Source organism: Staurois parvus, unplaced genomic scaffold, assembly GCF_062004578.1.
Source record: "Staurois parvus isolate SC_StPar_1 unplaced genomic scaffold, SC_StPar_1.0 ptg000169l, whole genome shotgun sequence".
Lineage (NCBI taxonomy): Eukaryota > Metazoa > Chordata > Amphibia > Anura > Ranidae > Staurois > Staurois parvus.
Window position 1 is genome coordinate 375669 of NW_028317965.1, and position 23746 is coordinate 399414.

The following is a 23746-nucleotide window of genomic DNA, read 5'->3' on the forward strand; positions in this document are numbered from 1 at the left end:
ATTGAAATGATTAAAACTCAGACAGAGTAACAGAGCTTTACAAGTCTGCAGATAATTAGAAGAAATAGGTGTGGGAAGCCCAAGTTATCTTGTATCGCTTTACAGCTTAATTTGATTATAGTGGAACCAAATCCATCTATCTAACTGTTTCCCAAAACATTTACATTCAAGGCATGCTGTGTATGAAAACTTTCACAGTTGCCTGTAATCCCCACCAAACTGTCAAGCCATCAATTTGCTGGTGTCCTAACTGATCACATGTACAACACCATCTTAACTGCAAATAAAATAGAGACTAATGCAGGCCATAGATGGGTCGAAAATCGGCTGATTTTTCGGCCGAAAATAAAATCGGCCGATTTTCAGATCGTTAGTGGGCTAAATGTTCGGCCGTTTTTCGGTATTTTGGCAGATTTTTTTTATCGGTAAAGTTGGAAAAAAATTGGCTGATTTTGCCGATCGGTCGATTTTCGCGGCAATGATGGGCAAATCGGCCGATCTTTTACCGATAAAAAAATCTGCGCATGAGCAGTGAAGTGCAAGAGGAAGACAAAAAGAAGAAGAAAAAAGAAGAAGAGGATGAAGAAGGAGAAGAAGAAGAAGAGGAAGAGGATGAAGAAGAAGAGGAAGAAGGAGAAGGGGAAGAGAAGAAGAGGATGAAGAAGAAGAAGAGGATGAAGAAGAAGAAGTAGAAGAAGAGGATGAAGAGGAAGAAGAAGAAGAGGATGAAAAAAAAGAAGAGGATGAAGAAGAAGAGGATGAAGAAGAGGATGAAGAAGAAGATGAAGATGAAGAAGAGGATGAAGAAGAGGAAGAAGAAGAGGATGAAGAAGAAGAAGAAGAAGAGGATGAAGAAGAAGAAGAGGATGAAGAGGATGAAGAAGAGGATGAAGAAGAAGAGGAAGATGAAGAAGAGGATGAAGAAGAGGATGAAGAAGAAGAAGAGGATGAAGAGGAAGAAGAAGAAGAAGAGGATGAAAAAGAAGAAGAAGAGGATGAAGAAGAAGAAGAGGATGAAGAAGAGGATGAAGAAGAAGAGGATGAAGAAGAAGAAGAGGATGATGAAGAAGAAGAAGAGGATGAAGAAGAAGAAGAAGAGGATGAAGAAGAAGAGGAAGATGAAGAAGAGGACGATGAAGAAGATGAAGAAGAGGATGAAGATGATGAAGAAGAGGATGAAGAAGAAGAAGAGGAAGAAGAAGAAGAGGATGAAGAAGAAGAGGATGAAGAAGAAAAGGAATTCCAGTCTGGCAAAAAGTGTCCCTGCAGAGAGCTCCGCTATTTCTTTGACATTTATAGCGGTTGAAACAATGTATCTATTTGTTTCCAAATAAAAACATCTGTATCCTAAATGGATACAAATAGATACATTGTTGCAACCGCTATAAATGTCAAAGAAATAGCGGAGCTCTCTGCAGGGACACTTTTTGCCGGCTGTAGACGGGATGAAAATCGGCCGATTTTTTTACCGTTGCTGGTAACGTCGGCCGCTTGAACGACCGACTTTTCGTTTTTTTAAAAGAAAAATAGGCCGATTTTCAACCCGTCTATGGCCTGCATAAGGCTGGCCATACATTATACAATTATCTTCCAATTTTCTGCCCAATTTCCTTTAGATTTACCTTCAACTGTGTAGTGCAAGGGCCTGCCTAATTGGATACAACTGAAAGTGTTGTATAGTTTTGACCTCCTATTATATGGTTTTTGGTAAATCTAAACCAAAAATCTCAAGAAAATTGTATAATGTATGGCCAGCCTAAGGCTGACCATACACTATACAATTTTCTGTCCAATTTCTGCCCAATTTCCTTTTGATTTACTTTCAACTGTGTAGTGCATGGGCCTGCCTAATTGGATACAACTGAAAGTGTTGTTTAGGTTTGTCCTCCTATTATATGGTTTTTGGTAAATCTAAACCAAAAATCTCCAGATAATTGTATAATGCATGACCAGCCTAAGGGACATACGTGGATTGAAATACAGCTGGTTCAGCTGGGACTGGCCAAATTTCGATCCATGCATGGGCAGGCTGGTTGTAGCCTGTCAGGCTATTCCGGAAGGATCAGTACCGCCATCAGCCATCAACACCTGATCATTGTATTGTGATGGCTGGGAAAACTCACTACTGTCAGAACACGATAGCACAGCAGGAGTGATTCGGTGTGGATGGGGAATTGGCTGTGAATTTGCAGGTCATTCCACTTTAACACATTATTATTATATTATTATACAGTATTTATATAGAGCCAAAGGGTATGCTCAGAGCTGTACAGAATACATTGCAAATGGTAGTTTTGACAAATTGGTTTTGTCTGCAAAACAATTTGGAATTAGTTAGAATTCCCAGGCATGAGTATTATCCAACATTCAAAAACCGTTTTCTTCACCTTAACTCAATTCATAAATTAAACCATAAAATTAAATAAAGTCCCAAATATTAAATTTAAAATTTTTTTTTAAAGTCCACCAAAATTTCTCAATTCTGTGTGTCCAACTTCAATATTTCCAGCATTCCGGACCCAGTGATTACCTCGAAAAAAAAAATAAAACTAAAATAGTGTATTACCTTCAAAATATGTGTATATATCTTTCAAACCAAAATAAGTATATACAATATCTGTGCAAAAATTATTTTTCATAAAATAGATTCAACTGTGAGTAACACGTGAATCATGCAGAATCACTCTGTTTACACTAAAATAAAACTAATATAAAGTGGCAAATTGTGTCACTTTATTTTATGGTTTCATTTATGAATTGAGTTAAGGTGAGTTAAGGTGAAGAAAAAGGTTTTTGAATATTGGATAATACTCATGCCTGGGAATTCTAACTTATTCCAAATTGTTTTTAGACAAAACCAATTTGTCAAAACTACCATTTGCAATGTATGTGTTAAAGTGGAATGACCTGCAAATTCACAGCCAATTCCCCATCCACACCAAATCACTCCTGCTGTGCTATTGTGTTCTGACAGTAGTGAGTTTTCCCAGCCATCACAATACAATGATCAGGTGTTGATGGCTGATGGTGGCACTGATCTTTCTGGAAAAGCCTGACAGGATTGAGAAATTTTGGTGGATTTAAAAAAAAAAATTTAAATTTAATTTTTGGGACTTTATTTAATTTTATGGTTTAATTTATGAATTGAGTTAAGGTGAAGAAAAAGGTTTTTGAATATTGGCATTTGCTTTCAAGGGTGAAAGTGTGACTTTTTCTTGGGTTTAAAGTTGAGTATTCACTATAAGGGTATATATAGGTTTTAGTTGCCGAGTGATTTATCTAATAATGAGTATTATCCGGTTTGGGGATTCTGACCATTTTCAATGACTATCTTGGTGTATATAAAAGCAGGAGGTTCAGATTGCAAGCAGGTGCTCCCAAAGGGTTAATGTTTTTTTCTATGCTGACTCATGTTTTGCAGTCATCTGGATCAACTGTGCTGTTTGTTTAAGTAAATAATTACAATGTAGATGTGTGCACTGTGTCCTTAAGTGGACCTGCTAGGTTGATGGATATGAGAGGAAGGGGTTAACCCTTCTACTAGGTTTTCCCACCATTTCTCTGAGATCATCCTCCCCCTGCAGGTCATACCATATAAAAAGAGGCTCTTCAGTGCCCCAAGAGGTCTGCTGCTAAAATACTGCCAAGATATGTACGCTGAACTGTGTCCCCATCTGGAGTCCAGTTGGGGTTCCCTATGGGGTTGAGCACCTGAGGACTCCTATGGACTTATCAGCCATGGTCTTATCGCCTGTTGAGGATTTCTGGACTCATGGATTCATTGACTCTAAAGGGATTACTTACTGCCTTGATGGACTTGAAAGGATTACTTTATTGAAGTTGCCATCTGTCTAAGGTACAATCTCTTTATGGGGCACTTAGAGAACTCTGTACAGGAATGTATGTGAAGCTGTTATGGAAGAGCTGTTCCTGTATGTCTTTACTTCAGTAAAGACTTTTATTGTTCCTTAAAAAATTCATGGAGTATCTAAAGAAGGGCTTACATCAGGGACTGCCATTGCTCAGGAAAATGCAGCCAACCAGCTAGGAAATGAGTGACATGGCAAGGGTGATGGCTACTAGTGAAGGAATATTGTGCTTGGCCCTTTCACTAGCAACTGGACTGGACCCGTGGCACAGAGTGTCTAGGGACCTAGCCTGGGAGTCACAGGAAAGAGTAGAAGGGCCCCTGGGAGAGAGAACAAGCTGTAGTTATAGTGAGGTGTATCTCCTTTATCCAGTAATAGCAGTTGAACAAGTCACAAGTCAAGTGAGGTGACAGGAATAGCTGTGTTGGTGGAGACTGGTACAGACTCTGCAGTACCGGCCCCTAAATGGTGCTCACCTGGGGAGTGGTGTTCTCTAACCGTAGGGCTGTTTAGAGTGCTTAGTGTTAATAGTATAACAAGTTGGCCACAGGTCAATAGAGGGCTAACTGTGTTAGTTGCTGTTCGCTTCTAAGTGTGGAGTTGTGCCTTAATGTTGATTTCACATGACCACAAACTCCTGCCTAGTGTTTAGGCATTGGCAAGTGTAATTTTTTTGTGTTCCCACTATGGTGGCTTAAACCTTGCCCAAAAGATTATACTGTAATAATGAAACAGGTAGTTGGTCAGACTAATCTGTGAAGGTATTTTAGGGAAATCTCTCCTGTGATATGGTCTGACCCCATCTGATCATAATCTGCCCCTGCCCATTCCTGAAATGGCAGCAGAGGTAATACTAGATGCCAACTCCTATGTGCTTTTACTCTGTTTGCTTTGGCGATTACACCTGTCTAGAACGGAGCAGCATGTGGCACCTAAGATTCACAGGAAGTGGAAAGAGTCTCATATCATGTTATTCTTAGAGAATGTCACATAGGACAGAGATTATAACTGTGAAAAGGAATGAAGTAACAATGAGACAGCACACACCCACCACACCCCAATACACAACCCAATCAAGTCACTTAACAATCCTTCCCCTGAAGTACAAAAATAAATAAATATTAGAGCAGACTTGAATTAATAAATAAATAAGTCAATAATATCACTTCAACCCAAAGTCCAAAATAAAGTCCAAAAATACTTGTAGGTAAATTCACAATGACTCAGATCCTAGGAGAGGTCGATGACGGAATCCCAGAAAATCTTCATATACCTCAACAAAGATAAAACCTAAACATAGTGTATTATCTTAAGGTTTTATAATTGTGCCACATTTGTCACATGCAAACACTAAGGTGCCACAGCAATCATGAAATATTAAAGCAGTACAATAAGTAAACCCACTGCACACAATACAGTAAAAGTGCATAATTACCCTAAGTTAAACTAAACCAGCATAGGATCCATAGTAAGAATGGAAATTCCTCCAAATGACATCATCTTCTCCAGACACTTCCCATAAACCTCATAAACAGACCAGGGGTCAGCATTTGAATCAGATAACACACAATTTTATTGTAGCAACTTACATCAAGAAACAATGAGATCAGCTTCCATATCATGAAACAATATAGACAGCATCAATACACAACGGTAGCTCCAAAGCCGTGATTATTCAACTCTAATGGAGAGCCAGGTGGTAAATGGAAGTCCCAGGGATATGAACAGCCGCATGTTCCAGAACCCAAAATGGCCACCAAGGCACTTCCGGAAACGTCAATGCGTCACTACGTCACGTGCCCCGGACGCGTTTCGTCACATCTGGACTTTTCCAACATGGATGTTGAAAAAGTCCGGATGTGACAAAACGCGTCCGGGGCACGTGACGTAGTGACGCATTGACGTTTCCGGAAGTGCCTTGGTGGCCATTTTGGGTTCTGGAACATGCGGCTGGACCTCCTCTTTATGATGCTTAACTCTTCCCCCTTTCTGAATAAGGTGAGGGGAACAAAAATGTATTCCCACACAGGGGCCCGTTTCTGACTATGTCTACCACTGTCACAAGTGGCAAGGCAGACACTGTCTAGTCTAAGTCAGTGTTTCTCAATCTTTTCAACAGAGAGGAACCCTTGAAATAACTTTCAAGGGTTGAAATAACTTTTGAAATAACTTGAAATAACTTTCTGGTCCCAGGGAACCCCTGCTAAAAATGACTATATCTACAACTCCTAAAATTTTAGCGTGATGGTCAGTGGGAAGAATGCTCCTTATACTTGGGAAGAATTACGCTCTTACAGATAGCTAAAAAGATCAATGGTGTCACCGGGAGCTTATCCAAGAGGAATAACTTGCTCAATGCTCAAGTAACCCCTGGTAACCGCTGAAGGAACCTCAGCGTTCCATGGAACCCTGGTTGAAAATTCCTGATCTAAGTGGTCTCGAATGTTGAAAAAACCATGTTGAATCATGGAAATCATTAGTAGAAGACACTGAGGAGTTCTGAGGGCTTCACACTGCCAGGATCCCATGGTAAGAATCACAAGTTTGAATTTGAAATCTTTATTTTCTGGAGGAAATAAACTCTAATTCTATGGTGTAATGCTTTTATGATACTCTTGGCTGCTCAACAAGATTTAAGTGGAATGGTGGCCTAATATTAGGAGGCTCCACTTTAAAATTTGGAGAATTTCTTGAAAAAAAAAATTAATTCAAAGACTAACTCTTTGGTCATTGAAAACTCTACATCAGTTTAACACAATACTGTGGAAGACTGAGATTTTACAGCACAAAAGGAGAAAGTAAAGTCAGAAGGATATTTGAACCTTATATTTCTAATCTATAAAGACAATGGGCTAGGAATGTTGTTAAGCAAGGACTCTGCAAGACCAGCTACTTGAACCCCCCCCCGCCCATAAAAAAATAAAACTTCACCTGTAGTTCTACTTCACACACATCATCTTTCCCCTCACATTTTCCACCCTTGCACAAATTCTCTCCCAAATCCCCCTCCTAGCATAAATCTCCCTCCAAATTACCCTTCCCAGCACAAATCATTCCTCCCCACTCAAATCCCCCCTCCTAGCAACATGCAGATGTAAGAACAATCCCGTGTCATCTGCTTTATGCAGGCTTGCTCCACTGACAAGGAACTCTCTCCTGTCCTTTGCAGGCTTCACTGCTCCAGGCTGTTCTCCCCTTGTCCCAGCCGTGAGTCCAGGTAGGGGGAAGGCATGCAGCATCCAGGCACAGTGTCCATGGAAAGATCAGCTGGGGGGGGAGAGACAACTAAAATCTGGGGGGGTCGTAGCCGATCCCCCTAGATCTGGCCATGGCACTAGGTGGCAGTGCGTCCCAGGTGGCTGCCTAGTTCTCCTAGTGATATCGCCAGCCCTGTTCATGGGCACATTTCATAACTGTATATTCCACATCAAGGGTCGGTAACCTGTCAATCACGAACTACCTGGGCATGTGATGGGTGACCCTGTTGTGCTGCCACCTCTTGACCCTACCTGCTGTCTCTTAGACCTCAGATTCATGCACCAATATGAATGCAGAGCAGAGGGATGTTCTGGGCACCTCCACGGCTCTGACGTGTCATCTGAAGGGAGACCTGGGAGGACTTCCCTCTCTTTGTCGGGGAAGCAACTGAACCTGGGGTCTTATGAGTACATTTTCACTAAGGGAGGGGGGAGTTTGTCCTTACTGATGACTTCTTTAGTTCTGCCTTATTTACTACTTACTTCTGCAATCCGTGTTACTACTGACCTCTGAACCTTGCATTACTTGTACTCCTGCACTTTGTGTTACTTACTACCAAGGCTTTTTTTTCTCAGAGAATGGGTGCAGGATCTCCCTCCTTCTGGGTTACCCTTCTCTCCACCCCTTACCCACCTCTGAGTACTGTCCCTTGGTTCCACCTTCCAGTACCGCCCCTTTTAGAGACTACAGAAACAAGTATCATGTAATACTAAGTAATTTGTATGAAATTTGTTGATGATAACAAGAAAAGCAGTGAAATAGACCCCCTTCTGCCAACAACAACAGACCCCCGTCTGCCAACAACAACAGACCCCCAGCAACGATAGATCCACCCCAATACCCCCGGCAGCAGAAACAGATCTCCCAGCAGCTAGCATCAATAAACCCTCCAGCAGCAAGCAGCCATAGCCCCCCCCCCTCAACAGTAGATATCTCCCAGCTACCATAGATCCCCCACCAGCAACAGGGCTGTGGATAAGGGGGTACCACCAGTCCTTCTGTATGGGGCCCAAACCAGCAGGGGGGCTCAGGCAGCTGGGTGAATTAGATGTGGGCAGGGAGGGTAATCGGCACGGCGTAGGAGCAATTACTGGAACCAATCCCCTGTATGCTTCTCTCTGCTGCAAGCTGGCTTCTTCTCCTCTCCCTCCCACCAGCTTTCAGTTGCTGCACAGAAAGCCATACAGGGTGTCGGTTCCAGTAATTTCCCCCCACTGCACCAATCGCCCTTCCTGTGCACCATATTTTTCCCCCTGCTGCCCAGGCACCCGTGTGCCTCCCTACCTTCGCAGTACTGCCGGCTTCCCTTCTTTCCTTCCTACCCAGAGCTGCAAGCTTACAATAGGATCTTTCAGAATGCAGAGTGGGGGATGGGTCAAGCAAATATGTCATTTACCAGCCCCTTCCTTTCCTGAATGAACACAATGAGTGATTGGTACTGATCACGTACCGTGTTCATAATTAAAGCATAGTAAACTATGTTTATTTGGGGGGCCCTGTCAGGTTGGCTGTGTTGGGCCTCATTGTTTCTAGCAGCAGCTCTGAATATACCCCCATGGAAAAATAGATCCCTCAGGAGCCAGTATCCATAGACCCTCCAGCACACCCCAGTAGTCCTTACCATTACACACATTTAGTGCTGCAGGTGCCGGAACTGCCACGTTCCAGCTGAAAAAAAGCCGTGCTTACTACTGACCTCTGAACTCTGCATTAGTTACTAATGACCCCTGCACTGCTTTACATACTGCTAATCTCAGAACTCTGCGTTACATGCTACTGACCCTTGCCTTATGTGATCTCCGAAGGAAAAAAAACTGTAACTGCTTACAAAGTTTTAGCTGGAGTTCAGCATCAATTTGTTAGTCAAGTCCATCTAAATCTGCTAGTCTAAAGTTGGCCAAAGATGGACAGAATTTGGAATGCAAATTCTTAGGAAATTTCATATGAAAATTCTCAGAACCTTCTCAGAACATTTGTTTGTTGTTGGGAAGATTTTGTTTGCTTTTCCCCTAAGATGGGGAATGTGTTACTGCCTGGAGCACCAGATGAAATAAAGGAAAAAAAAGACGAAAAAAAAAGCAAAGAAATGCAGCCAACACATCTAGGAATTGGTAAACTGCAATATATTACATTTTTGTTTTGGGGTTTAATTCCACTTTAAATCAACATGCAAAACCTTGCCTCAATCTCTTACCAAGCTGCAAATGGTTTGATGAGTTTGAAACATATTTCTTTTAGAATTGTACATATATCATGTGGATTGTGAAAGTATGATATATTTGAAAATATTAGAAGCAATCATAAAAGGTAAAATAAAATATGTTGAGATAAACTAATAAGCTTAAAATGTTAATACTTCTTTGCCCTTAGAGATGGAATCATACAAGTCATAATTTAATTCCCCATATGACTATACTGATTTTTCTTTGTTTCATTTAGTATTCTCATTTCCAAGCAATACCTCGTCTGTCATTTTTCATAGAGTGCAAATCTACAAACTTCAATCCAACTGTTCCACAGTGCAGTTGGAAGTGGCGTCCCTACAGGTTATTCCTTGACCCCCCCCCGCGTGTGGACCCTGCTAAATTAGGCTGGCAGGCAGTGGTGGAACTACCAAGGTCGTAGTCGGTGGGCCCTGGCATTCTGCCACCTGAGGCGGGCCCTGACAAACGGAACGGGGCCCCGCTGCCATTATAAGCAGTATCAGGGCCCCTCCTGCAGTATGCTGACTCTGGGCTTCGTGCTCTGACAATGGAACAGGCCAGGAGTCATCTAGACTGGGCATTGCTGCTGAGCTGACGGGCTAGAAGGGGATCTGTGTGCTAAGGATGTGAGCAGAGGAGTCTGGCTCTGGAAGAGGGGGGGGTATAGGGATATACTCTAGAGGGAAGAACAACAGTCTTCCCCAGGTCCTAGAGCTGTGTACACCAACAGTAACATCACCACACCATCCACAGTACTGCAGTCTGCAGTGTCTGATTATGTCCTGCAATATGTCTGCAGTCTCTGATCATCTGCTGTAGTATGTCTGCAGTCTCTGATAATTTTCTGTAGCATGGCTGCAGTCTCTGATCATTTCCTATAGTATTTATGCAGTCTCTGATCCTCTCCTGTAGTATTTCTGCAGTCTCTGGTCATCTCCTGTACTATGTCTGTAGTCTCTGGTCATCTCCTGTACTATGTCTGCAGTCTCTGGTCATCTCCTGTACTATGTCTGCAGTCTCTGGTCATCTCCTGTACTATGTCTGCAGTCTCTGGTCATCTCCTGTACTGTGTCTCCAGTCTCTGGACATCTCTTGTACTGTGTCTCCAGTCTCTGGACATCTCCTGTACTGTGTCTCCAGTCTCTGGACATCTCCTGTACTGTGTCTCCAGTCTCTGGACATCTCCTGTACTGTGTCTCCAGTCTCTGGACATCTCCTGTACGGTGTCTCCAGTCTCTGGACATCTCCTGTACGGTGTCTCCAGTCTCTGGACATCTCCTGTACTGTGTCTCCAGTCTCTGGTCATCTCCTGTACTGTGTCTCCAGTCTCTGGTCATCTCCTGTCAGGGGCGGACTGACCATTTGGAAACTCGGGCACTGCCCGAGGGCCCAGGGTCAGTAGGGGGACCCATGAGATGCCCCTGGTACCTTTTTCATAGGCTTTTTTGAGTTTGGGCAAGGACACAGGGGCCCCATGATCCCCTATTTCCCGGGGGCCCCATGAGTTGTCAGTCCGCCCCTGTCTCCTGTACTATATCTGCAGTCTCTGGTCATCTCCTGTACTGTGTCCGCAGTGTCTGGTCATCTCCTGTACTGTGTCCGCAGTCTCTGGTCATCTCCTGTACTGTGTCCACAGTCTCTGGTCATCTCCTGTACTGTGTCCACAGTCTCTGTTCATCTCCTGTACTGTGTCCACAGTCTCTGGTCATCTCCTGTACTGTGTCCACAGTCTCTGGTCATCTCCTGTACTGTGTCCACAGTCTCTGGTCATCTCCTGTACTGTGTCCACAGTCTCTGGTCATCCCCTGTACTGTGTCCGCAGTCTCTGGTCATCCCCTGTACTGTGTCTGCAGTCTCTGGTCATCCCGTGTACTGTGTCTGCAGTCTCTGGTCATCCCCTGTACTGTGTCCGCAGTCTCTGGTCATCCCCTGTACTATGTCTGCAGTCTCTGGTCATCCCCTGTACTATGTCTGCAGTCTCTGGTCATCTCCTGTACTATATCCGCAGTCTCTGGTCATCTCCTGTACTATGTCCGCAGTGTCTGGTCATCTCCTGTACTATGTCCGCAGTGTCTGGTCATCTCCTGTACTGTGTCCGCAGTCTCTGGTCATCTCCTGTACTGTGTCCGCAGTCTCTGGTCATCTCCTGTACTGTGTCCGCAGTCTCTGGTCATCTCCCCCAAGGCCCTGCCTACCGTAACCCCCCCCACCACTGCACTCCTTCAGCCCTACTACCACTAAGGAAGTCACCAGAGTCTTCTCAGAAGCCCGCCTCACTACCTGCCCCCTGGACCCTATCCCCTCTCAACTCCTCCGGTCACCCCCCTCTTCCCTCATCCGCTCCCTTACCCACATCTTCAATCTCTCCCTTTCTACTGGCATCTTCCCCTCCCCCCTAAAACATGCGCACATCACCCCCATATTTAAAGCGCCCTCCCTGGACCCCACTGACCTCAACAACCTCAGACCAATTTCCCTGCTGCCACTCACCTCCAAGCTGCTTGAGCGCTTGGTCTACGATCGCCTAAACGCCCACCTAACTGACAGCAACCTCCTTGATCCGCTTCAGTCCGGCTTCCGTCCCTTGCACTCCACCGAAACTGCCCTCCTCAAAATCACCAGCGATCTACTAACCGCCAAAGCCAAAGGCGACTACTCTGTCCTCCTTCTCCTAGACCTCTCCGCGGCCTTTGACACGGTCGACCACCCCCTCCTCCTTAATAAACTACTCTCCCTTGGCATCAGAGACACCGCTCTCTCTTGGTTCTCGTCCTATCTATCCCAACGCTCCTTCAGCATTTCCTACAACGGTGCCACCTCCCCTTCCCTCCCCCTCTCTGTTGGGGTCCCCCAGGGCTCTGTCCTTGGACCCCTTCTCTTCTCCATCTACACCTCCTCCCTTGGCAAACTCATACACTCCCACGGCTTCAATTACCACCTCTACGCTGATGATACTCAAATCTACCTATCCACCCCTCACCTCACCCCCACATTCTCCGCCCGCATCACTCACCTCCTAAACGACATCTCTGACTGGATGTCGCTCCATTTCCTCAAGCTCAACCTCTCCAAAACCGAGCTTCTTGTCTTTCCCCCTTCCCGCGCCCCCCCCCCATCCTTTCCATCACTACCAACAACACCACCATCAATCCCGCCCAGCAAGCCAAAGTCCTTGGCGTCATTCTGGACTCAAACCTTTCCTTTCAACCTCATGTCAAATCACTTACAAACACATGCAGGCTCCACCTCCGGAACATCACCAAGATACGCTCCTTCCTTACCCCAGACACCACTAAACTACTAGTACACTCCCTGATTATCTCACGCCTTGACTACTGCAACTCCCTCCTCACCGGCCTACCCCAGTGCAAACTCTCCCTGCTTCAGACCATCCTGAACTCAGCGGCCAGACTCATCCACCTCACCAGCCGCTCCACCTCTGCCACCCCCCTCTGCCTCTCCCTCCACTGGCTCCCCATTGCCCAACGCATTAAATTCAAACTGCTCACTCTGACCTATAAGGCCATTCAGTTAGGCCATGCCCCTAACTACCTCACCGACCTGATTCCCAGGTACCACCCTACCCGTACCCTTCGCTCTTCACAGGACCTCCTTCTATCTTGCTCCCTGGTCTCCTCCTCCCACGCACGACTGCAAGACTTCTCCAGGTCCTCCCCCATCCTTTGGAACTCACTACCCCATTCCATCAGACTGTCACCTTCCCTCCTCACCTTCAGGCGCTCCCTGAAAACCCATCTCTTCAGGGAAACCTACCCCACTCTCACCTAACAGCCGCTGCCCTTCCCTCCTCCTACCACTCCATCCCCCACAGCCATTTCCTCCTGTACCTCTACCCCCTCCCTCCTAGATTGTAAGCTCGAAAGAGTAGGGCCCTCTTACCCCTTGTGTGCTGTTTGTTGTTACTGTACTGTTTCATGTATTGTCCCCCCTCTATTGTACAGCACTGAGCAAACCCTTTGGTGCTATATAAACTCGATAAAATAAAATAAATCTCCTGTACTGTGTCCGCAGTCTCTGGTCATCTCCTGTACTGTGTCCGCAGTCTCTGGTCATCTCCTGTACTGTGTCTGCAGTCTCTGGTCATCCCCTGTACTGTGTCCGCAGTCTCTGGTCATCCCCTGTACTATGTCTGCAGTCTCTGGTCATCCCCTGTACTATATCCGCAGTCTCTGGTCATCTCCTGTACTATGTCCACAGTCTCTGGTCATCTCCTGTACTATGTCTGCAGTCTCTGGTCATCTCCTGTACTGTGTCCGCAGTGTCTGGTCATCTCCTGTACTATGTCCGCAGTCTCTGGTCATCTCCTGTACTGTGTCCGCAGTCTCTGGTCATCTCCTGTACTGTGTCCGCAGTCTCTGGTCATCTCCTGTACTGTGTCTGCAGTCTCTGGTCATCTCCTGTACTATGTCCGCAGTCTCTGATCATCTCCTGTAGTATGTCTGAAATCTCTGACCATCTCCTGTAGCATGTCTGCAGTCTCTGACCATCTCCTGCAGTATTTATGCACTCTCTGATCCTCTCTTGTAGTATGTCTGCAGTCTATAATCATCTCCTGTAGTACGTCTGCAGACTCTGAAAGTCTTCCTCCCTTTCTCAGGCCTGAAGCAATACCTGAGGAAGAAAGGAAAACTCTTGGGAGCTTGTCTTTTAAGTGTTAGGTTAGTACAACAAAAAAGGTATCATAACATACTGCATTACTCTTGTATTTTGTAATCTTATTTATATATACTTATTTAATTGTTTCCAGTGGTTTGAGTTAGTAGTGAAAATTATTAGTGCCCCCCCCCAAGTTTTGACTGTGGTATCTTATGTAGAACGCCCCCCCCCCCCCCCTATATATTGTTCTCAGAGTCACCACTGAGAGCTGGAGTTATTGAAATCAGAGCCTGGGTACCCATAGGCACTAGATGATATTATACATTCAATAACCAAGAGTATGTTCACAGTCTACCAAATTATGGTGTTTCAAAGGAAGGGTACTGCTAAGGCCCCTTTCACATGTGGTGGACCCACCAATGGATCAGTTTGCTCAGTGGGGGATTTCTCCACTGATCCCCACTGACCAAGCAGATGACAGGTCTCTGTCCGCTCCACTGCTGTAGAGCAGACACAGCTTGGATTTATCTATGGGGTGGTTGGATGGAAATGGACTGCCTGTCTGTTTCCACCAAATTGTCAGCTGATCCAATCCACCGGATAGATGGGGAATGGATCCGCATCGATCTGTTTTTGGAGTATAGGATCGGATCGGATGCTGGCGGGTGTCAGCGGACATTTGTCTGCTGACACCCGCCAGTCCATACACCATATGTGATCTGTAATATATCGTGATATAGAATATAAAAATATAATAAAATATGGATAATGTCCAGCCGCAGTGCACTCAATGACCTCTCATACTAGTCAAGCAAAACATCAATATATCAAAAATAGTGCTGCGCTAGTCCCATCATAATACCTATGATCCTAGACATCATAAAATATTCCACATGCTGTATCTGATATAATACTAATTCAATAACTTCCTATATTCCTGTGCATGTAAATCAATGCATGTATATAGTGCCAATAAAAATGTCTCTATATCAAATCATAACGTCCAAATATAAATGCAGTCATAAACTATAAACCGTGCTTCAAAACCAAAGCTTCACCTCCGTGTAAAAATATTCTGCATGAATTCCAGTGCTAAACCATCACCAGTTAAGCTCTCACCTTAAAAATATGACCTCCCACCAAGTGTTCGGTCAACAGCACTGACATGTTTCGTCGCAGTGCACGTGACCTATCATTCCGCTTGAAAAAGTCATGTGCCCGGTGACAAAACGTGCCGGGGCTTGGATTACGTCACCACGTCAATACAGAACGTGGCTTAGTGATCTGAATAGCACACAGAGGCTGTCAGGAATGGATTCACCACTGGTGGTGGGACTCACCTGCCATGTGGGCTGCAGTACCAGGGCTGGCCAGCGGGTGCTTTCAGCAGCCAGAAGCCCACTCCTGCAATCAAACCATCACCTGAGGCTGATTGCAGGAGGTGTATTTAAGGAATGGCCAGGCCTGCAGTCAGTGCCTTGGTGTTGTTTCCCATGAGCCCCTGAACCTGGTATCCTGTGTTCCTGTTCCTCTGCCTATCTTCTGTTGCCGACCTCTGCATTGTTGCTGACCGTCTCCTGTTTAACCCCTGGCTTGCCTGACCATCCTTCTGCCTGACCCTCTGTACCATGCTGCCCGTGAGTTACTGAACCCGGCTTGTGACCCTGACCATTCTCTGCCTGCTCCTTCGGTACCTCACTGCCCGCACGTTGCTGACCTGGCCTGTCTGACTACGCCTTACGCTACCCAGACGATCCATCCATCCATCCTGCACGGATCCAGCCATCCCTGCTCACACCTTCTGCCTCTTCACATCAGTATATACCTCTGGCGGATCCCTCTACCACGAGCACGTGTACTCAGGGGCCGCGACCTGGTTCCTGTCTGCTCCAAGTCCATCCCCACCATCAGGGGCCCTGGTGAATAAGCAGACTGGGACTTAAACTCCGCGCCCTGGGGAATCCTGTCCTGAGGACTGCTAGAGGTACCACCAGACGGTCGTTAACAGAACCATATGGCCGGCCTGACCATTCCACCTCTCCAGCCCTGACTACGCCTGTGTTCCTGCACATACTAAGATTAGTGGAAGGTTGGTTTGTTTACTGTGCGTTGTATATTTGGGTGGCTAATAATAAATTATATTGTTATTATATCATTCCTGAAGCCTGTTACTTCTCTGTGTCAGTCCACACATTTCTGGTCATACCCGGATCTCTGACAGAGGCAAGTACGAACATTGCAACATCTATCTTTGAATGTATACCTCGGTGCGGACTGGCACCCTACACATGTGCGTGCAATATGTTTATTGGTTTTATTAATAAAATATATTAAGGATAAGGCACTATTTGCAAATTTATACATGTTATGGAGCAGAGCTGAGAGGAGGAAATATGCATGAAACATTGAAATCTTAACTGGAGAGGAGGAATCGATTTCAGTCCCGTTGGTAGGACCAAAAAGCGCTGTTGAACATTTGGTGGGATGTCATATTTTTAACCCCTTGACACTGATCACACGCAAAAATGCTGCCTCTAGGGGTCTGGGCCTTGACATCGAGCGGCCGCATATTTGCGTGCAAATAGAAAATACATATGTGCTGAGAGCTTTCGATCGGGACCTTTTCCGATCATGTGACCACCATGATGGCAAATCATGGCGGTCACATGACCCTAAAACGCCACCCCGCCTCCCGGCTTCTGAAACTCTTAAAAGGCCAGGAGGCACAGGCGCCAAGAGGTTAAGGTGAGAGCTCACCTGGTGTTGGTTTGGCACTGGAATTCATGCTGAATATTTTTACACAGAGGTGAAGCTTTGCTTTTAAAGCACGGTTTATAGTTCACGACTGGAGTTATATTTGGACGTTATGATTTGACATTGGGACATTTTATATTGGCACTATATACATATACATGCAGAGGAATATATAAAGTTATTAAATTAGTATTATATCAGTTATAGCATGTGGAATATTTTATGATGTCTAGGATCATAGGTATTATGATGGGACTAGCGCAGCACTATTTTTGATATATCACCAGTCCACGGAGGTCTATGGATGGTCCGATCGGTCCGCCTGTAAAACTGACAGGCAGACCCGATCGTACTGTCAGTGTAAAAGGAGCCTAATGCTATAGCACACAAAGGCAGTTTACACCACTGTGCACTTCAAGTCATATGGCAACAGTTTGATGAAGACCCTTTTCTGTTCTACCATGACTGGGCCTCTGTGCACTAAGCCAACTCCATAAAGACATGGGTTGATGAGTTTGGTGTGGAGGAACCAGAGAGACATTCACAGAGCCCTGACCTCAACCCTACTGAACATCTTTGGGATGAACTGGAAAGCTGGTTGTGCGTCAGGTCTCCTCATTCAAAATCAGTGCCTGACCTCACAAATACTCCTTTATTTGAATGGGCTCAAATTCCCACAGACACACTTCAACATTTTGTGGAAACTTTCTCAGAGTGGGGGCTAAGGTAGTTTCAAAAAAGGAGGGCAAGCTCATACATTGTGATGATCAGGTGTCCACAACCCTTTGACCTTACAGTACATAATACAAAGTGTGACAATTTAATTCATAGAATACCCACGGCATAGCACTACGGTGGGCAGACAAACAGCCATGCGTTGCACTGTTGGTGGAAAATGAGTGACAGGAATATGGAGCTGCAGATTAACATCAACTTTTGCGTGAACATTGGCAAATGTGCGAGTGAAACTTTAGCTCGGTTACAACAGGCTTATGGTGAACATTCCATGAAGAAATCTAGTGTTTTTGCATGGCATAGGTGGTTTAAGGAAGGGTGGGAGGATGTCTACAATGACACAAGAAATGAGCATCCAAAAACACAAAGGACAGATGCAAGTGTGGAAAATGAAAAGGTTCCGGCAATCTGTTCAGAGGAAAACACCGGTACTCTTGCCTGACAAGTGGCTTTTCCTCCATGACAATGCTCCTGCACATGATGCATAAAGTGTTCCAGAGTTTCTGGCCCAGAAATCCATTCCAAAAAGGTGACTAACCACCTTATACCCCTGACTTAGCACTTTGCAACTTTTGGCTGTTTCTAAAATGCAAAAATGCCTTAAAAGGACACAGATTTGATGTCCTTCCAGACATCCATTACACCTCGACAAAGATACTGAGCACTGTTCTGGAAAATAAATTACAGGCAGAGGCACAGTCAGCTAGAGAAACGTGTTGCTTCACAATAGGACTACTTTGAAGGTGACAACAGCTGCTAGTGTATTGGTAGGCAGACATTTTTTTTTTTTACAGTCCATTCTGGGAATTAAATTGTCACACCTTGTACTAGCTTTGTCAATGTATTTGGACAGAAATTATGGTAAGTTTAGTTTATTTTATATGGTATGAGTGATTGGAATACGACATAAGGGAAGGACAATCTAATCTTGTGTTAAGGTATATAAGCTGACTTTAAGGTTTTAAACATCTTGCTCTTGGTTAGAGCTGAATGTATGGCAATTTGTACAGCTTGGATCAATATATATATATATATATATATGCATGTGTCATACCTGTGGGATCCCAATGGAAGTCACTGTAATAGGCATCGCCACTACAATGATCTCCATTAGCTTCTGGATCCAGTGCACAGGTGCCATTAAGGGAATTTTCTTAATAAATGAAGAGCATTCTTTAACTGGATGAAGTGAAGAGGTGGGTTGATGATGTCATGATCTCCACACCATCCAATTAGAGGACACTTTGCATTCATTGAGAGAATACAAAGTGTTCTCTGAATGACAGCTATGCCGAGCAAGTAACCTCCTGTGTTCAGTAAGCAGCATGGCATCTGCATGGGACCTAGAAGTTAGTGGCAATCACTATAGTAGTAGTCTGGAAAAAGTGTGGTGCTATCTCCAGAAATATGCATATTTGTTGACTTGAGGATTTGAAACACTTGCTGAATGCTGCCTTGCTTTTCACATAGGAGTCTTTGCTTTTGAGTTTACTATAGTAGAGGTGCCTACTACAGTGATTTCCAATTTCCACGGGGATCCCATAGGTATGTCACATATATACTTATATTAGCCCAAGCTGGACCAATGCAACTATGTTAAAAATTGCCAAACCTAAATTTCAGCCTTAAGTCTTTGAACTATCTAAGTACATGGGGGACAGTCATATTTGGTGATTTAATACACGCACCACACTTCCTGTTTACTAGAACAGGACAGCAAATGTGAAATGTGAATGGGCAGGACAGTGGCTAAATGGTTAGCACTTCCACCTGACAGTACTAGGGTCATTGGTTCGAATCCCAACCATGGCACCACCTGCCTGGAGTTTGCATGTTCTCCCTGTGCCTGCGTGGGTTTCCTCCAGGTACTCCAGTTTCCTCCCACACTCCAAAGACATGCTGGTAAGTTAATTGGATCCTGTCTAAATTGGCCTTAGTATGTGTATGTATGAATGTAAGTTAGGGACCTTAGATTGTACGCCCCTTGAGGGTTAGGGACTGATGTGAATGTACAATATATATATGTGTAAATTGACGGCGCTATATAAGTTCCTCAACTAAATAACAATATACTTTCTCTAAGAGGTTTATCTTGTAGTTGATTTTCCCACAGCAAACATTCAGCACAATATTTGACATAAAGATCACTAGAGATAAATTATAGCGCCATAAGAAAAGTTGTTCATATCCAATCAAAAACTATTTTTAGGTTTGCTCTGAATAACCAGTCACAAAAAAACATTCCCTTTAAAAAGTCGGTTCATTGAAAATGGGCTCATTTACCATCTGCATAGACAGGAAAACTTCACTTTTGCTGAAAAAAAGGCAAAAATTAATAAACAATATATAATAAATACACAAACTATTTTGCAATCTAGGTTATGAAAAATGAATCTATAACCAGCCAGAATTTTCTAATATGGTAGAAATTCCGATAATGGGGACATTGTGGCTCTACGTACTCTTGCATGGCACCCTCAAAAACCCCAGTTCCTGCTTGTGTGATTGGCTCACAGCTTTTCTTTGTTGAAATACTTGTCAAATGTCTGTACATCTGCAGGGATTTTGAGATTTAGATTTTTTTTTTCACAATTGAAATTGTGTGATTATAGAAAACAGGCTGTCTCATTTAGTCTATCATATGTTTGTTAACCAGGGTGGATTAAAATCAATGATTTTTTAAAAAAAAATAAAAAAAATCAGATTTTTTTAATTTAAATCTGATTTTTTTTATTTAAATCGGAGTTTTTTTTAAATAAAATGCTTTTTGAGGAAAATATATTACCATCCAAAGGTTATTCCATCATGAAATAAAGATTAGTTTTTTAATTATGTAGAATAAGGCTGTATATGTTTAATTGTTTTGGTAAATAAATTCCATGACTCCATTCACAATGTCATGCTCTTCCAGAGGTTTTTGTAAGATTATTGGGCAGTTTCTCTGCCTACAAGATATTATCACAGATGTTTGGTTTACTTTTGCAGTTCTCAAAACTGAATTTGACTCAGCGGAGATCACATGCCTCTTCTTCACAGCAAAAATGTTATAACATGAACAGAGTTAAGAAAAAGACCTTCATCCTAACTTCTACAAACCTATGAATACAGAATCAACCCCTTCAGTGATAAGTTTCAAGAAGTTCAGTGAATAGAATAGAAACAATATTTTTCTGATTGTTTGGAGTGGAATAGATCTGCACAAGAAGAAAGTGAAACTCAGTGTGAGGAGGAAGGGGCTGACAGTCTAAGTTTCTTAAAATATATATATTTTGTTTAGTTAAATTAGTTAACAAACATGGATGTTTAAGCAAATCACATATGCTGGAAAGTTATTGTTTCAGTGAATAAATCTATTTAAATTGTTATTATTAAGGTAATGATTATTTTTCTCCTTCCTAAATACAACAGAAAAGTTGTCCAAATATGAATGATTAACCTATTAAACTGGGGATAAAAAAACTAATATGAAAAGTTCTTATTCTAAAAATCTTCATCTACTTGCATATTAAAGTTATACCAGCAAGAATTAGTCTTTATGCAGAAAACTAGGATTTAAATCAAGCCTTACTGACTAGTGATTTAAATTGTGATTTAAATCGTGATTTAAATCAGTTTGATTTAAATCAAATCCACCCTGTTGTTAACATGCTTGTGATGTGGAGTTTCACTTTATATAAGAGCTATAATTTTCTGTTTAATTAGATTTTAAAGGAAATTGACAGTTGGAGAAAAACTATTGATTGTGCTTGTGAGCTGCAGGACAACAGACCTGTATTAACTGACCTTTGTATTAAAAAAACGCTGCTGTTACTTTGGTCATTGCACCTTGCTAAACCATTTTAAGCAGCTTTAAGTCCAAAAATTATTTTTAAAGTCTAAAACAGTCTTTCTCAAACTTTTTACTCCAGAGGAGCCCTTGAAATATCTTTTAGTCCTCAGGGAACCCCTTTTGGAGGTCAGTGGGAAAATGCCCCTACAATGGTGGCCAATGGGAAGAATGCCCCTTACATTGGTGTTTAGTGGGAAGAATGCCGCTTACATTGGTGGCCAATGAGAAGAATGCCCCTTACATTGGTAGTCAGTGGAAAAATGCTACTTATATTGGTGGTCAGTGGAAAAATGCCCCTTACATTGATGGCCAATGGGAATAATGCCCCTTACATTTGGAGGTCACTGGAAAGAAATCCCCTTATATTGGTGGTCACTGGAAAAAATGCTACTTACATTGGTGGCCAATAGTTACGAATCCCTCCTTAGAGTGTTGTTCTGAATGACTCCATTACAAACAGCTAAGGCCAGTCTGGCAGTTGGCTCTGCCAAGTAGAACTGGCCTTAGAATTAATTAAGAAAAAATAAGAATGAAGGCACCATCAAATGGGAGGTAATTCCACCACACCTCAAGGATCCCCTAGTGACTTCTGGAGGAGCCTCAAGGTTCTACCCTGGTTGAGAATGGCTGGTCTAAAACTTCCTGAGATACAGAAGTTGCTGGCAGCTGAAGGATCCCTGAGGGGAGGTAAGTCAATTCTGCACTCTCGTTATTTGCTTTTAATAGGAGCTTGGTGCCTGCACGTCTAAAGATGCCATGGTTGCCCTTTTTATTATAACTCTATATAGTGCCCTTTGTCAAAATATCTGAAAGTGGAACTTTCTGTGCTTTTTGGTTGCTATAAGCATGACATGACATTTAATTTCAGACAATTTACACTTTGACATCACAACTGCATGAGGCACTGAACAGAAGTGCTGTGTAATTCATTCTAATTAGGCCTCAATTGTTATTTTTAGATTTATTTTTTTTATGCAGCAACCACTTGATTGCTTGCTATAGCAACACAAACAGTTCCTCTTTCAGACACCATAATGTACAAGGTCCTTTATATTTTCCTGAGAACTATAAAGCACATGTTTCATCATACACATGAGATGTGATTACATGCTGATGAAAATGGGATCAGTTGTTGCAGTGAGATTTGAATGGGTGGCTTGGTAGATGTTCACATTCAGGAAAATTACTATGAGTTTGACAACTTTTATTGAAAAAAGTATACTGAAAATATAGGAATTTGAAAAGACTCTACCTAGAATCACTTGTTTCTGCCAACCTATTGTTCATGATGGCTAAAGCTCCAACCCCTCCTGAGAAGCCATTTTGTCGTGTATTGATGCACACAGTTCTAGGGTAACCATTGGCTGTTTCAGATAACTGCTTTTGCAGTATGGCAAGAGAAACCTTATTGGACGCCGTAAGGTCCCTCATTGAGATCATTTCCCCCGATAGCCTCCTGCCTTCCGTATCGCTGTCATAGTTGCCATCGGTCTCCATCGACAATTGGTTCCTGCGGAAACGAGCTCCGGGAGTGATGGCATTGCGGCGCCCAAGTCGGGCATTGGATTTATGGCACTTGTTACAGCATCGGCACCTACATTTTTTTAGAATCCAGTTTAAAACTTGCTTGATTACAATCGATATGACGTTAAAAAGAGAGTAAATGCAACAAACTCCCAACAGTATACACATGAAATTTCCAAACCTGTATAATCCCTGATATTTGTACACTGCGTTTTGGCTGCTTACTAGATCTCCAAATCCAATGGTGCTAAAAGTGACAAAACAGTAATACAAAGAGTCTATGTAGTTCCAGCCCTCCACTGGGGTGTACATGACTGATGCACAGCAAGAGAGGATGATAGCAAAAATTCCCAGAATTAGCATGACGTGGTACACAGATGGCTTCCAGCCTACTAGACTGTCCACTTCGGAGACAGATGACCCCCGACGGACAGTCGGAGGTAGAAGCCCATTTCGTCGTAACCGTCTTTCATGGCAAGCTTTCATGACAAAAGCCAAAAGAGATATTATCCTTTCCAAGAAGAGGTTAAAGAACAATATGGTTCCAGCACATCCAAAAAGGCCATAGAAGATAAGGACCACTTTTCCGGTGACAGTGGCTGGTGTGGTCATTCCGAAACCTGCAAAGAAAATAGGAAACACTTATTAGAAATCAAGAAAAACAGAGTATAAGACTTCTGGGATGTTTAAGACTTCATCTATCAAGTTGTATCATTGTTCTCAACAACATAAATTCAGAAGTTTTTGATTTTGTATTATAAAAATGTGATTAATGCATACAAACAAATGTAAGTTGAAGTTTCTTTTAACTAACTTGTACTAGTAATAAAAATGTGAAAAATATACAAATCACAAATAATAGCGCAAACCAAATCACACAACTAAATATAATCACCACCAAATAAGTGCATATTAATAGTGCAAACAAAAAATCAATAAATAGGGAATCTCAATAT

At 43.2% G+C, this 23746-nt stretch overlaps 1 protein-coding gene across 4 annotated transcripts in view; it reads right to left on the reverse strand.

Moving 5' to 3' along the window:
- The window catches only part of KCNK12 (potassium two pore domain channel subfamily K member 12), a 238918-nt gene that overhangs the window by 21643 nt on the left and 193529 nt on the right, over positions 1-23746 (reverse strand). For 2 of the 4 annotated variants that reach the window (XM_089676430.1, XM_089676429.1), the window contains one exon: positions 22519-23410. In XM_089676430.1, coding sequence (XP_089532556.1) covers positions 22519-23410 — 892 coding nt within the window. Of the gene's footprint in view, positions 1-22514; positions 23411-23746 lie in introns of those variants that run through there. The other 2 variants (XM_089676432.1, XM_089676431.1) reach the window with 2 other exon arrangements.